The following is a 15,672-nucleotide window of genomic DNA, read 5'->3' as shown; positions in this document are numbered from 1 at the left end:
CACTGAATATTTCAGGGACTTTTGCTGAGTTATTGCCGAGATATCATGCTTTTAGTAATGATACTGTAATTAGTTGAAGTAACAAACATATATATTCAGCGCCATGCCAAACATTAAAAGTTGTTATTCAGCACTGAAAGGGTTAAGTGAACTTAAGGTTTCAATACTAGAATAAAATACCCTTGAAGAGCATCACATTATTTCCAACATTTAATATGATTTCACCAAACATGTACATTTTTACATTTTTATAATGTATGTACATAAATAACTACTTTAACATGTCTTCAAAGCAATTATTCAGAAACTAAACCTTCACGTCACCTGAAATTCCTCAATCTTCACCTTATCAATAGCTCTTTCTTCCAGCAAATCTTTTTTGTCCTTCTTAAATTTCTCAGCTTTAGTAGTGTATTCCTTTTTCACTCTCAAATGTTCTTCATAAAGCTGACCTAGTTGGCTTCGAACAACAGCTAGTTCACGACAGTACCTTTCAAGTTCTTTTTCTAAGTTTTCATTTTTTTCCTCTTCCTTCTTAAACTCCTTCAAAAGATATTTTTAAGTTAAGAAATAGAATTACTATAGTTTACATATCAACTACAACATATTGGTTAAAAAAAACTTCAAATGTGTAAAGAAGCTATACGATTTTATACTACAACAGAAAACATTTTTACAAAGCTTGTTAATGCCCCTAACACATTTAAAAAACAATTTTTTTTTACTTTTTATAAGATAGAAAATTAATTTTATTAAATATAGTACTAAGATATGCTAAAAGTAAATATAAGACAAAACCATCCAAATAAAGCATAATCTATTTGTTTTTCAAACATGAAGTCACACTACACTTATTTCTTAAGCTTCCTTCACACCCACTTCAATCTTTTCAACTTCACACAAAAATTTCTTAATTATTGATACTTTAAATCTGGTTTAACTGCAAGAATAACACATTCATACTTTTTAACTGAAAACTGTTTGCTATATCACATCATTTACTGATATTATTTGAATTTAGCAAACAGTTTATTACTGTGTTATGCAAACAAAACATTTATTTCAATTAAAGAAACTATTTAAAGATCATGCACATTTGTGGTAAAACACTATCATCAATTCAGTTTTATTTTAATGTGTGCATCTTCTCTATTGTGTGCCAAGTAACAGTTTTTTATGAATTTAACTGCAGTAATAATTTTTGCCTTGAAACTTAGTAGCTAAATGTGCAAGTTAAATGATGAGCAAATAAACAATTGTCTTTAAATTTACAGTATATAAATCTATATAATAAAAATAGCCTTACTACTGCAAGTGACTGCTGCAATTAATATAGAGGTACTTGCTTTTACCAATTTTCAAATAAAATTTTGTACTTTATCATGCAATCATATTTATTCTTAATTATCTATGTTTTCAGCTAGCCTCACAATAAAGATATTTTATGTTTATTGCATTTGTTGTCTACAATATCTGAAACAAGCATATAGTACAGGCGTGTTTACAACACTGTAAAATAGTCACTGTTTTTACTCTAACTCTATGAAACTGATTTAATAATGAATTTTAGATTAATTTTATCATGTAGGTTCAGTTGAGTTGACTAGGTTTTTAACCATTTTAAATTTGTTAAAGTTTCCATACTATAATTTTCAACACAGAATGTTTATCTTCACACAAATTGTGTATCAGATTTTTTTAATGAATTATTTTTACTAAAGATCTGACCATGAATATATCAAGTTTTTTAGTTTTTTTACTAGTTCAAGTATAAAGTGATTTTCATTTCAAGTAAAATTACTCTTCCTCCAAATCTCAAATTTCATGTGTAATCTCTAAAATTTCCTAAATGAATATTACATGTTTTTAGTAAAATTTTATATTTCATCTGTTATTTTCTCTATCTATTTACAAGATTGGTCAATTTAACTGACCTCATAACTACCAAAAGAAATGAAAATAACCTTAAATTAGCTCCCCACCTGAATGACTTCAATGTGTAACATGAAACTACACTTGTTTATCCCAAACAGCTTTAAAGTCATGACAGTTTAGATATATTTATACTTAATGTTATTATTATTTGCACCCTGTCTAACTAATATTTGTACCATAAAAGTTGTAAACCACATGGGGAATTTGCAGCTCATGTTATGGTACTGAATTACATAAATGTACATTACATTTGTATCAACTATGTATTTATAGTAACATATATACATATATGTGTGTGTTTAACAATAACTCATGCACATGTATGATGATCAATCTATTTGTTAACAAATTTGTGGAATAGTTCCACATTAAAAAAGATAGAGATAAATGTAGATACAACAGAAAACTGTACATTATGTCCAGATAATCAGTAGAAACTACCATCTTTAAAATTCTGTAGATGTGGGATTGAAATACTCCTAGTCTATTATTAACTTTCTACCAAGAGTGATTCACAAAATAAATATAATTATTGCTCTATAATTAACACCATAACCCAAGTAAAATATTAATTTAAGTGATGAAAACCCTAATCAGTGATTTTTAAAACATAATGGGTAAATACTTTTGATAATTTGCACTTTACTTTAAACAAATAAAAATCCATAATCACATCTAATGATGAGAGGCTCAGAACGTCATATGTAAAAAAAAAAAAAAAAAACAACTAAACCTTATTAATTATAAATATAGAACTTACATGTAAAACATTTAAGAGATGAGAGTTCAGAGTACTCAACCTATTATCAATTTTCAAAGCTGGGTTCAACAACTCTTCTGAAGTCATGGGGAATGTTTCTGGCTGGTGTGGTGGTATTGCTGAACTTGAAAGTAATTGACCTTGATATCTTTGTATCTATTTTATACATAAAAAAAAGTAATACAGTCGTTTACTTATTTGTTCATTTATTGTTGAGCACAAAGTTAAACAATAAGCTGTCTGTACTATGCCCACCACTTATATTTAAACTTTATTTTTGGTGACGTAAGTCCTCAGACTTACAACTGAGCCACTAAGAGGCCAATTGATTGATCACAAATTACACAAAAAACTAAATCCATGATTTTTTGTAAATTATTGCAAAAAAAATTTAATTCATTTACTTCATAACAGGCTGAAGATGTAAGTTCATTACGAAAGTAAGATTTTTTTTCCATAAAGTAGCTTGAGTAAATTATAAGAAGTTTAGAAAAATATAAGAATAAATGATAATTACAGAATAGTTTCCCAAATTAAAGGAGTTTCTTTTCATTTTTTAAATAAATAGTTTCCATTTTAATGACCAAGAACAAAATAGCTAACAAGCTACAAATCTATTTCAATATGGTCTGTAGCTTAAACAGCAAAAAACTTTCACAAGCAACCAAATTCATTTATTCATTAATTTATTTAATTGTAACCTGTTCTGCTTGTTTCACAACTTCACTGATGGTATTTTGAAAGAACCTGTGGTGCATATTATTTCTTGATGTCACTTAAAGCGGTGAGTAACATTAAAATATGGTTAGAGGAACAAATCAAAAAATATTCTAATACTGAATAAAAGATCATTTTTTAATAAAGCAGCTAGATATTACAATGATACATGGGCTAAAAATTTAATAATCTATATCAACTATCCTGTACTTATAAAATAGAAATAAATGACACTTTCTAAATTGATCATAAAATATGGAGGTTGTATAGTTTTTCAATGACATCAGCCCCTGTATATATATAAACAATTTTGAAAATCCATTCATCCTCCAAAGATTTAGAAACTAATCTGCTTCAGAAGTTTGCAGAAATTGTTGTCACAAACCTAAAACATTTTCATGAACAGGCACTTGTGGAATAACACAATGGTACAGAGAAAGTTGTTATATCTCAAAAATTAAAAATTTCTCAGAAATTTAAAATATTAAGATAATATGTTTTATTAAAGTCATTCTACTTGTTTGAATGCAAAAAAAATAATATTAACTTAACAAAAGAAAATATCAATATCAAGCTTTTACATTTATTTACACTTACATTTTCTTTTCTTTCTCTCATGTTAGATAATATCTCTGAAAAATCACGTCTGGCATTTCTTAATTCAGTTTGAAGTGCATCATTATGACCTTTTAAGTGATTAATTTCTGACTTTAGCCTCCAGGTAGCATTATAACTTCCATTTACTTCCTTAGTTTCAATAGCCTATATGAAAATACTTAGTTAACAATACATGTCAAACTTCTATGATCATAAAATTCACAATAGCTTTTTGCTAAGATAATGTTGAGTTAGAATTATGTTTCATTCAAATGGTTGCAAAGCATAAAACATGTAGAAACAAAAAAAATTGGATATGAATTATAATAATACTGAATGTTACATTTAAAACTGTAAAAATAAATATAATGAACAAATAGTTGGGCTGCACAACTTAATTTATCATAACTATAATAAGTTGAATATAATGGTAACAGCTAACAATGCACTCTAATAATTGTAAGTAGGAATGGTATATTAAATTAGCTATAATCATTAGTATGCTAACTTTTAGCTCTGACCTTCAGAGATGGCTTGCTTTAATAAAGAATTATAATAGTTTATGTCTTAAACAACTGAAAGAAAAGTATAAACTAATTCAACAAAAAAGTACACACACACACACACTGATATGTGTACAAGTATGATAATGTAGTTTAATTCTCCATATAAAGACTTGGTCATTTTGACTGACATTTTAACCCTATAACAAATGGGTTAAGGGTCAAAGGCTTGCTCTACTATTCATTTACTGTTCTGTTTTATAAAAAGTAAGTTTAAAAACTTATTTTTAAATAGTAATAATCTATATACACATATAAAGTATAATAACTGAAATGTGACTGTATTTTACCAAATACTAGTATACTAAGGCACAGCTAATAAAAATCACTTTGTAAAGACTAAACATCAGTAAAATATTACTGGATACAGTAACATGAGTGCAAATGTGCATCATCATTTCAAGTTCTTTAACATTAGTCAGGCACGACTGTAAAGTCAATATAATAAAAATATATAATGTTATGAGATTTAAGCTATTTAGACTAAACATTTGTGTTTTCATGTTATATCTTGTAGTCATTCCAGGATGAAAAAAAGCATAATCTATATTTATTTCCTATTTTTTTATGGTGATTACAATATTGGTCAAATTTACAGTCCCTTATAGTTAGGGCACAGAAAATAGCTGACAAAACACAAAGTATTACTGAAAACAAACACATACAATTCATTTAAGATGTTTTAGAAATTACATAAAATAATATTTGAGATTTTTTGGATAAAGAATAATTTTTAGTCATAGCATGCACCCGAACTAGTAATAAAATAAACTTGATATTTTAACAAACAAATCTTTAGTAAAAACACTGCAATAAAAAATCTGATTTTTTGTGTAAAAAAGACCTGCAATCTTTACTGAAAGCCTACCAAATTTTGTGTGTGTGTTTTTATTATAGCAAAGCCACATCGGGCTATCTGTTGAGTCAACCGAGGGGAATTGAACCCCTAATTTTAGTGTTGTAAATCCATAGACTTACCACTGTACCAGTAGGGCACACCAAATTTTGTGGAAGTAAAAATACTGAATCAAAATTTATATTATAAATACTTAACTTGTGTCATTGTCATGACCAAAGAAGGTTGAAATGTTGTTCGCTCCTCTACATAAAAAATTTTTTCAACCCAAACCAGCTGTTTTACATATAAACGTTTCAAGTTCCATGTTGTTCTTGAAACTATTTTCCCCATCATCAATGCCCATGATTATATATTGTTGTCCAACACCTAAATTTTCATTGTAACAAGCAATTACAAAAAATGGAAAAGTCAATATCAGAATACATATTCTGACCGACTTTTCATAGAATCTACACTTTATGTGAACATTGGCTTTTAAGACCATGTTTAAAGCAGACCAATCATATACAAGTGTTCAAAGAAGATGCATCATGGAACTTTAAAGGCATCTGGTCCAAAGGTATTGTTAAAACTCCTACTGTTTTAGCCATTTTTCTCATGAAATCATTTATTTTGAAGTATGGATGAAAGCTTGTGAATTCCTAACCTGTAAACCTTTATCAATTTGAAATACTTGCTTACAATTTTAATAGATAAATTTAGCTTAACCAAAAAGGATTTTTGATCAAAAGATTCTATTTTAAAGGCAAAACTTTCACCTTACAAATACAAGTGTTGCATGAAACTGGTTTATGTTTATGATTTCAGAGTCCATTGCTGTCTTAAATGTCCTGTGGGTTTTCTGCATTCATGAAGAGCATCTTAGGTTCCCTTCCTTGAAATATTTTGCCCTTTGGTGTACGAGGGCTGTTCAAAAAATACTCGAACTGATGTCATAAAACAAAATGTACTTTATTTAGAAGTTACAGGTCTGGGACCCCTTCAAAGTACTCTCCTCCCCAACGCACACACTTATCCCAATGGTGTTTCCACTTGTTGAAACAGTCCTGGTACGCTTCTTTTGTAATGTCCTCCAGCTCCTTCGTCGCATTTGCCTTAATCTCAGGAATCGTCATAAATCTTCTTCCTTTCAAGGGTCTTTTGAGTTTGGGGAACAAGAAAAAATCGCAAGGAGCAAGGTCAGGTGAGTAGGGGTGGGTGGGGAAGAACAGTGATCGAGTGTTTGGCCAAAAACGCACGAGTTCTGAGGGCTGAATTTCGCAGCAACACGGTGCATCTTCAATTTTTCAGTCAAAATCTCGTAACAAAATCCAACTGATATCCCACACTCTTCAGCAAGCTCCCTGACAGTCAGACGTCGATTTGCCCGCACCAGGGTGTTGATTTTGTCGACGTGTGGGTCGTCAGTTGACGTGGAAGGACGTCCAGGACGCTCATCAAATTCAATGGACTGTCGACCATCCTTAAAACGTTCATGCCACTTGAAACATGCCATACGCTTCATAGCAACATCACCGTAAGCCGTGTTAAGCATAGCAAAAGTTTCAGTCACAGATTGTCCAAGTTTAACACAAAATTTCACAGCAAGTCGTTGCTCCTTCAGGTCATTCATTCTGAAATCCGCGAAACGAAAAAAATCGCACTTCACTTAAAACCGCGTAGCTAATACACAAATGAAGATATCTGCAATCGGGAAATGGCGTCGTAATCAGCTGATCTGTGCAAACCTAGCAACACCAAGCGGATTCCCCTGGAACCAACTGGAGCCGCGCAATTCAAACAGTCCGCGTATTTTTTGAACAGACCTCGTATGTTATTTAACAATTTTCCTACAGAGGCATCCTTTCTCAGAAAAGATTGTGACATATTCATTTTGTCACAAGTTGCAACATTGAACTTAATGAGAATATTTTGTGAACCAAATATATATGTGTTAAACATTTTGGCCATATTGCCACGGCTCATATCTGTGAGAACATGCTACAGCATTAACATATGCAAATTATTCTTATAGTACGTGATTTGCTTTCTTTATCAATAAATCATTTTCATTGCTACACATGCTCCTCTATTTTTTCTATAACTACTGTTTGTTTGTTTTGTTAAGAACTCCACAAATTTCTTTAGTGTTAATTGTAGCCTGTTGCTAGATTGACTATATGGAAAAATTATCACATAAGCAGTAGTTGAAAGTTAAATGAATGATATCACTGGCAAAATTATTTATTCACAACTTATAACAATTATTTATAACTGTTTATAAATTAACAAAAAGACTTAATTAATTCAAAGAAATACAATTATATAGAACATATTTGTTATTTTTAAGTATAATTTACCAAATAAAACTTTTTGCATCCAATATACATGTGAAAACATTAAAAAACAGGCTTTTTTTCTACATATAGATCTATTTGCTTTCAGTACTAAATACAGTTAACTAAAATTTTTATTAAAAAGTGTACAGTTCAATGAAATCTGAAACTCCTAGAATAGAAGAAAATAAATGTAAAAATGGAGTGATACAAATATAAAAGCAAGAATAATATTTTTATTACCTAACAGGAGAATCTACTTCTTACAAAGCATATCTATTATTTTCTACAATTATTAAATTTACAGACTTAAAATTATGCTACAAAAGTAGTCTAATAGGAGTGAAAACCTTATATGAAAAGTTGAAATTTGTTTTTAAAAAACCAACCTTGATTAGTCTCTCTAATGCAGGACTTTGCAGTATTGTATCTGTTTTACCTAACGAAAATGAAAACATAATTGTTTACAGTGAACAATATATTTTTTTTTTATAAATATAGGCTTAGAATGTTTTACCAATGAACATACAACCTTTTGTCTTTTTATTTCATTTCAATAATTATGCTTGTTTAATTACCACTTCTGGAATGTAGTAGTACTAAATGCTTATTTTTCTATTTTAGCTGATTTTTTTCAGTCTTTATAAATCACCATTTATTCAAGGTTATATGACTATATACAGAACAAAAATTAATAAAATAGAAATAGTTGATTACACTACCACCCACTTATGAAAGTAAAATTTAACATAGTGAAAACATATCAGATTTTTAAACATCAGAAAAAAAAAGAAACAAAATTGCAAAACATTTATTTACAGAAGTGTTAATTATACAAAGTTGTTTGATATAACTTGAAATAATATACACTGTATTGGAGACAAAGCTCATTTGGAGAGATGTGTACTGTGTCAGCTGTATATTTTTCTTAACATCACTTGGAAAAAAAAGAAAAGAGTACTGTATTCAAGATAAAGTTTCTATAAAATTCAGGAAACATGTACAGTGCTGGAGACATAAGTTTCTTTAGCAATATTTGAAGAAGTATGTACACTTTGTTCGAGATAAAGTTTATTTTGCATCGTATGATGAAGCATTGTACTGTGCACAAAGTTGATCTAGATAATTTGAAATAATATGTAAACTGTATTGGATAAAAAGTTTATCTTTAACACCATTTGAAGAAATATGTACTATGTATATCATTTGAACAGACATGTGTACTGTGTTAAGATTTAAATTCTTTTTTAACATCATTTGGAAAACATCTGTATTTTGACAGAAATAAACTTTCTTTAAAAGTGATACTTACCACACCAGAACTGTTAATGAAGAACAAATGTTGTATATGGGGATATCTAGGTTATCTTGTCATGTGATCGTGTTATAAAAAAATATGAAATGGTTTACAGAGGTATGTACTGCTGTTTTAATTTTCACAGTGAATATTTAGTTGTGGTTGTTGAATATTCAAGTATTTTATTATTTTAATATAATTATTACAAGTTACAACAGCTTATCCTGTTCAACCATATCAGGTTAGAAAGCACAAGATATTTTTGCAAAAACTTGGTGAGAACTTAGCAGTCAAAATACAAGAAAGAAAGATTAGCAAGTACAATTACGAAAGTTAAATTATGAACAAAAATGGTGTTGTAACAGAGTAATCAAAATTAATTTCCCTATAGAACAATACCTTAATCAATTGAATAGTAGTTAATCCATCATTGTAGATAATATGAACAAAATGCAATCCTTATTGTATAACTACAATGTACGAGCCATTAGTAAACAATAAATTCATTGGTTTATACAATATGAGATTATGAGTAATAAGAAGCAACATTCTATTACATTCTAATAAGTTTTGGTAGAGTCAAAATTAAAATTTTTCCTCTAAATGCTCACAGTTATACATTACAATATATCTTGGTAAACATGGCCTGAAATAAATAAACAGTGTTCTATCCCAGTTCTGCTTGGATTAGAAAGCCTTCATGTTGTAAGTATAACATTCTGGAGACTCAAGTTTTGAACATTTCATAACAAGAAGGTATGATCTCAAAACACATAATTTAGTAACTTTCTTTTTACTTAACTGTGTTCCTTGTTTATAATTAATAAAGCACCATCATAGCATGTGGTATTACAAGATTTCAAGTAAGTAACATATACAATCATTACTATGTAAAATCTGGAAGGTGATTGTAGTGACTTGCAACTGGCTGAATGAAAGGCACAGGATTCAGTTAAAACAAAATATTTTACTTTTATATAAGTATAGATGTAAATAAAAGCTTGTCATAAAGAGTGGCAGGATTTTGAATTAATTAGAAGGAGATCTTAAAATTTAGATGAGAATAAATTTAAATCATATTCACTAAAATAAAAATTGTATTCATTTACAATTTAAAAGTGAAAACTGGTGCTAAAGATTCAAGATAACGCACACACACACAAAATAAAACTGGAAAAAGAAATATTTACACAAATATAGAACACTGTTGGATTTCATGCTAAGCTATGTAAGAGTTATCTGTTTTTGTCATTCCTAATTTTAAAGTGATACAGAAAAGGAAAACAGCTACTCAACATTACCAGCTCTAGGACTACTCTTAACACAATAGGTGAAGGGGAAATGGGATAGAAATCACAAAGTTTCAGATCCATAGTCCTGCATGTTAAGCACTTGAACATGCTTGGCCCCAAATATAAAATAGTTAAGGCCTTACCAACAAGTCATGGCTCCTTAAAAGCAGAAATTAATCTCTGAAAATATCAAAATTAGTCTTACAAACCATATTCTATCTATAACTGACAAACTGCAAGAAACTAAATGTATCTACGTATGCCCTATCACAATCATAAAATAAGCTAACATTAACGAATGTTGGATACAATACAACCAACCCAAGAAATAGCAGAAAATATCCTAGATCAACTCATGCAACACAATACCTTCTAAAGATAAGTTAAACTAGATTTATTGAAACATATTTAATTGTATTGTTAAATTAATAATCCCTATACTATAAAAGTGACTAGATGATATTTGCATACAACAGAATGTTTTGAAAGATGTAATGACATGACAATAAATTTCAACATACTTTTTTCCAATATATTTTACAAATGTATTCTTAAGCTTTTCATGTTTAAAACTTCAACAAAATATTATTTTAGAATAAAAAACTATTCACACAATCAAAGTTCTAATTAAATTGAATAATCAATTAAAAAATAATGTGTTTGGGGTAAAGCCACAGGATATGCTCATTCTGTATACAATTAAAAAGTAAAATTACAGCCTCAATTTTCTAATATACAGTATTTTGAGTTATATTCGAATGTAATTCTTCAAAAAGAAACATATCTGTGAATGTACAGAATAATATGTGATACACAGTGGTATAAAAATATTTTAGAAATAAATAAGCTATACAGGTTCAAAGTAAATAAAAAATGTTCTTTATATATACATATAGTAAATTCATACTAGTGTTGCTTATAAGACTACATTTGTGAGTTTCTGTGGTATTCACAAATGTATAAGACTTCTCTTTTTCATAGTAGCAGCTTACATTTTAGCTTCAATTCACAGAGAAGCACAAAAGAAATATAAAGTAACATATCACAAATATATAACATTAGTTCTGATTTCCTGTATATGAAAGACTTGTAAAATGTTTTAACTGTGTACCAAAATTTAGGAACATGAACTTCATACAATAAAAATTAAAATTTATTTACATTTTTTGTTAAACAGTGATTACAAGGTAGGACCAAGGCAACCAGGCCTGTATAGAGAGAGTTAGTATCTGTTTTTGCTTTGTAGATATATTTGGTGTCACAAAATTAAAATAACTAACTTCACACACCAAAATGTTAGAACTGGCAGGTTGAACTCTTTGCTGACAACTACAAATTAAATCATTAAAACTTGTTTTAAAACATTGCATTATGGTATTTTATTTACACATTATGATTATATAAAGAATAACTAAAAGGTTCCCTCATCTTTTTACAATTCATTCTCCTAGATTTGACATGTTCTAAGAAATATTACCCTTGAAAGATGTCTCTGAATTAAGTTAAAGCAAACTATAAAGTGTACTCAGTACTTATGACAATCAAAAGACTGTTTTTGTGGTATAAGAGAGTCTAAATTTAGGAAGAAGAGTTTTAAAATGAAGTCATATTTAAATCTATACAATTACTTTTATTCATACAGTAAAAACTGCTAAAATTTTTGTCTACCATTTTGCTCTTTGATTGACTGGAGAATTTCTTTCATGCCTTGATGTAATTCTTGGTTTTCTTCATTAATGTCAGTGTTTCTTGCTCTTAACTCATTGTTTTCACACTGCAATTTCAAAATTAAATCCTTTAACTCTTGGAATTCTGTTTGTTTCACTTCAATCTACAGAAAAATAGAACCAATCAAATGTCTTATCTATTTTTTTTTATCTCAAAAACAAGCATCTAAATATTAAAAACCAGATTTTTTTTTTAATTCATCAGGTTCTGCTTATTGCACCACAGGCTACTCTACCATTTTTCAGTACTAACCTTATATGCCAATAATTCAAAAGTATGCATCATAAAATGAAATAATGGTATGGTATTAAAAGAGGAAAAAATAAATATTCCTACTCCTGACATAGACTTTTTGGTTTATTCAGCTAAATTCAAATAAAAAATACTGCTTCAATTCACTTTTAACTGGAACTGAAATTGTACAGAAATTCTATACCAAACAAGTAATCACTAATTAATAGTGTCTATCACAAATATTTGAACAAATAGCAATATGTACATTCCATGCCTGTATGTCATTCTTTTAAAAATTTCTTATCTGTAGTCCTTTAAAGACAGCATTAAAAGTCTTAATTTTCCAAAATGGTGATCATTTGTAAATAAAGTTAAATTATATAACTTTACACAAAATACTTTATATTTGGTAATTGAATTACATTTTACATATATGTTCCACAATAACTTTAACTAACTTTGAAAATAAAAGATAATTTGGTAAATGAAGGAATATATTATTCTGACAATGGTTAAAAATATTAATAAAAATACATTACTTACACATTCTTTTTGAATGTTTTCATAAAGAGTTGGTATGTCTTTCTTTTCATATTTGGAACTTTCTTGCTCTCTTTATGAAGAAAAAAGTAAATTTTCCATTTTTGATTTATAAGCTTGCATTTTATAAGGCTAAAAAGTAACCAAATGCTCTTACTGAAAAAAGTTTTAAATGAAACTTATACAAAGTTTAATTTTCATTTTGCAAGCACAAAAAGTACATTTTAAAAATATTTTATGCAAAATATTAAAACATTAAGATACATGATCTATGGTTTACTCTCAGATGAAACAATACTTTGTATAAACAAATTCTACAAACATTTTGTTAAATGGTAGAAAGTTAATAAATTGCTCATTTATAACTTTTCTCTTATATAGTTAAAGATAATATGAATTATTGTAATTTTATTCAATTAGTTAACTGATACAAGAATATAACAAACAATCACAAGCAATAGAGGCTGTTTGGCTGAAACATTAGCCTCATACTTCTCTTTTTAATACAGCAATTAATTTAATTTCTGATACAAGAGTATCTTCAATTAAGTTTTTTTTACACTATGTTCATCTGGAAACACTTCATGAATAACTAAATATTTTATGAATTTTAGATGAACTACTGTAGAAGAAGCAACAATTTAATGTTTCACGCAAAATGTTTTGGGTGTGTGTTTATTTATATTCCAATAGAAAGCATAACAGCTTCCTCAAATGACAGTTACCGGTATGCCTTGGTTGACTTTTTTTTTTTTATATATAATCGGTTAAAAAAAATTAAATCATTAAAACAGATTAACCTTTCTTCCATCAATGATAACCTTAAAACTCTCCAGTGCCAAATTGTTTCAAAAGTGCTGAAAAGGTATTCTTCTTAGTTAATTAGCTTTCAGTCATAAATAAAAAACAGTGGTAATTAATTATAAATAAATATTTATAACCCTTTACATGCAAGAAAGAATATACTTGACATAAACATATTCCAGGTATTACTACAAGTTTCTTCACTAGTGAACAACTAGTTTGCCACCAGTTATTGGCACAAAGGATTACAAGCTGACTGATACATATAAAATCAAGCTTTTGATAATATTGAAGAGGCAGATAATAAAAAAATATAGAATATATTTCAACTGGTACAGTTACCTTATTTCAAATGCTGTATAGGAAATTTCCAAGGTTTACATTTTTGATACAGGAAAAATATAAACTTATGAAACACACTTACCTCTACTTACACTCTAGCTAAAATTGCACACTGACTAGATGGAGGGTCTGGTGATGGCAAGATCCACCCAGAAAGTATAAGCATACAAAAACAGGTGTACAAAATTAAAATATAATAAAATACACACTACTGGGGGTCTACAATACTTCTGGAACAAGTATGCACTTCACCTAGGTAAAGTGAAATCTAAATCTAAATGTAGGAAGTAAGGACCAACCAGCTAGACCCAACCACATATGTGAGATTTCATATCCTGTTATTTAGATTATAGACTGTGGACTCCTTATCTCCCTCCCTAACTGCTGCATTTTTAGGTAGAAAGTACCTGTTTTGATATAACAGAATGTAGTTGAATGGTACAGAGTCGTGTGAACATGAAGTGTAAACACACCTGAATGAATGTCAATGCCCTCTAGCCAATAACAGAAGAAAGTATGTTGAGAGTGAAAGATCATATAGTGAACATGACTCAAAAGGTGGACTAATAATGCATGGAAAAACATGTGATATCCCAATTAAGAACCGGGAAAGGCAACAATGATGGTTAATCTAAAATGATTTCCAAATTAATGATAAAATGAAAGATGCAAAAGTTTTCTTCTCTTAGAAAAACAGATGATAAGGCAACAAGTAAAGACACCAAAGCTTCATCAAACAACCATGTTAAAAATTGAGAGACACGTGGCACAATGGAGAATGAAAGATTAAACCCATGATGTCTCTTTTCGTAAACTTCCAAAGATGAATGTTGAAGGAATATGTTAATAAGTGTGTCATTGAAAACATCAATCCCTAATGTTGTGCAATGGGCACCTAAAAGCCAGGCATGTAATTAAAAAATATTGACTGCCAGATGAAAAATGTTTGACTAAGACTGACAAAAGAGAGATGGTCAGGGAGGAAGGGGAAGAAGCTGACACTCCTGAGGATACTGGAGAAACAGAAACTAGGGCTGACCTGGCCAATATGGTGCGATCCAAAAGATTTGATGGGACCTAAAGTGAATCATTGCAAGAACCTTTAGTGTAGACAAATTGTAGGGAATACAGAAAGATAAAGACACCTACTGTTGTGTTGTTCCTGTTCAACCGCCAGCTGAAATCTAACAAATTGGAATCTAACAATCTCACTGGACAATCCAGTGCATTTGTTCCACTGGTTCTGTAATGACCATTGAAGAGACTTCACGTAGGCCCAATCTAAAGGAATGAATGATACTAAGGATGCCCATATCCCCAAAAAAAGATAGAACTGTGCATGCTGGTAAAGAAGAAGACAACTAGATTTGAAGAATTGCTTATTCCATGGCCTGAAGGTATAGAGGAGATTGATCCCAGTTTAATCTGGAACAGAAAAACACTCTAAATGGACAAGATACTATGTGGAATTAAGAATAGGTTTCTCCTTTTTGATAAGAAACTCAGCTCTCACAGCTTCTGAAAACAGTTTGAATGTGCAGTCCTGCCAAATGGCAGGAAGCTGAAAGAAAAGTCAACTATCCATGCAATGGTGAATGTGATTGCCTGGGAAGTGGAGGTGATGTGGAAAAACTCTGAAGGTTCAGCAAAAAAATGTATGGAGCAGATGTAAAGCTGAATGGTAGAACA

General features: G+C 29.4%; 1 protein-coding gene across 9 annotated transcripts in view; it reads right to left on the bottom strand.

The window, feature by feature from the left end:
* The window catches only part of LOC143253103 (centrosomal protein of 290 kDa-like), a 169,070-nt gene that overhangs the window by 99,629 nt on the left and 53,769 nt on the right, over positions 1–15,672 (bottom strand). For 7 of the 9 annotated variants that reach the window (XR_013029381.1, XM_076506359.1, XM_076506358.1 and 4 more), the window contains 6 exons: positions 12,841–12,910; positions 12,004–12,166; positions 8,136–8,185; positions 4,010–4,174; positions 2,696–2,851; positions 325–543 (listed from right to left, as the gene is read on the bottom strand). Coding sequence is in view for 8 of the 9 variants with exons in the window: in XM_076506359.1 (XP_076362474.1) it covers positions 325–543; positions 2,696–2,851; positions 4,010–4,174; positions 8,136–8,185; positions 12,004–12,166; positions 12,841–12,910 (823 nt within the window). In the remaining variant the exon portion in view is untranslated. The remainder of the gene's footprint in view (positions 1–324; positions 544–2,695; positions 2,852–4,009; positions 4,175–8,135; positions 8,186–12,003; positions 12,167–12,840; positions 12,911–15,672) is intronic. The other 2 variants (XM_076506362.1, XM_076506363.1) reach the window with 2 other exon arrangements.

Source organism: Tachypleus tridentatus, chromosome 6, assembly GCF_004210375.1.
Source record: "Tachypleus tridentatus isolate NWPU-2018 chromosome 6, ASM421037v1, whole genome shotgun sequence".
NCBI lineage: Eukaryota > Metazoa > Arthropoda > Merostomata > Xiphosura > Limulidae > Tachypleus > Tachypleus tridentatus.
The sequence above is the reverse complement of the archived record's forward strand: the minus strand, read 5'-3'. Positions and strand labels throughout refer to the sequence as shown.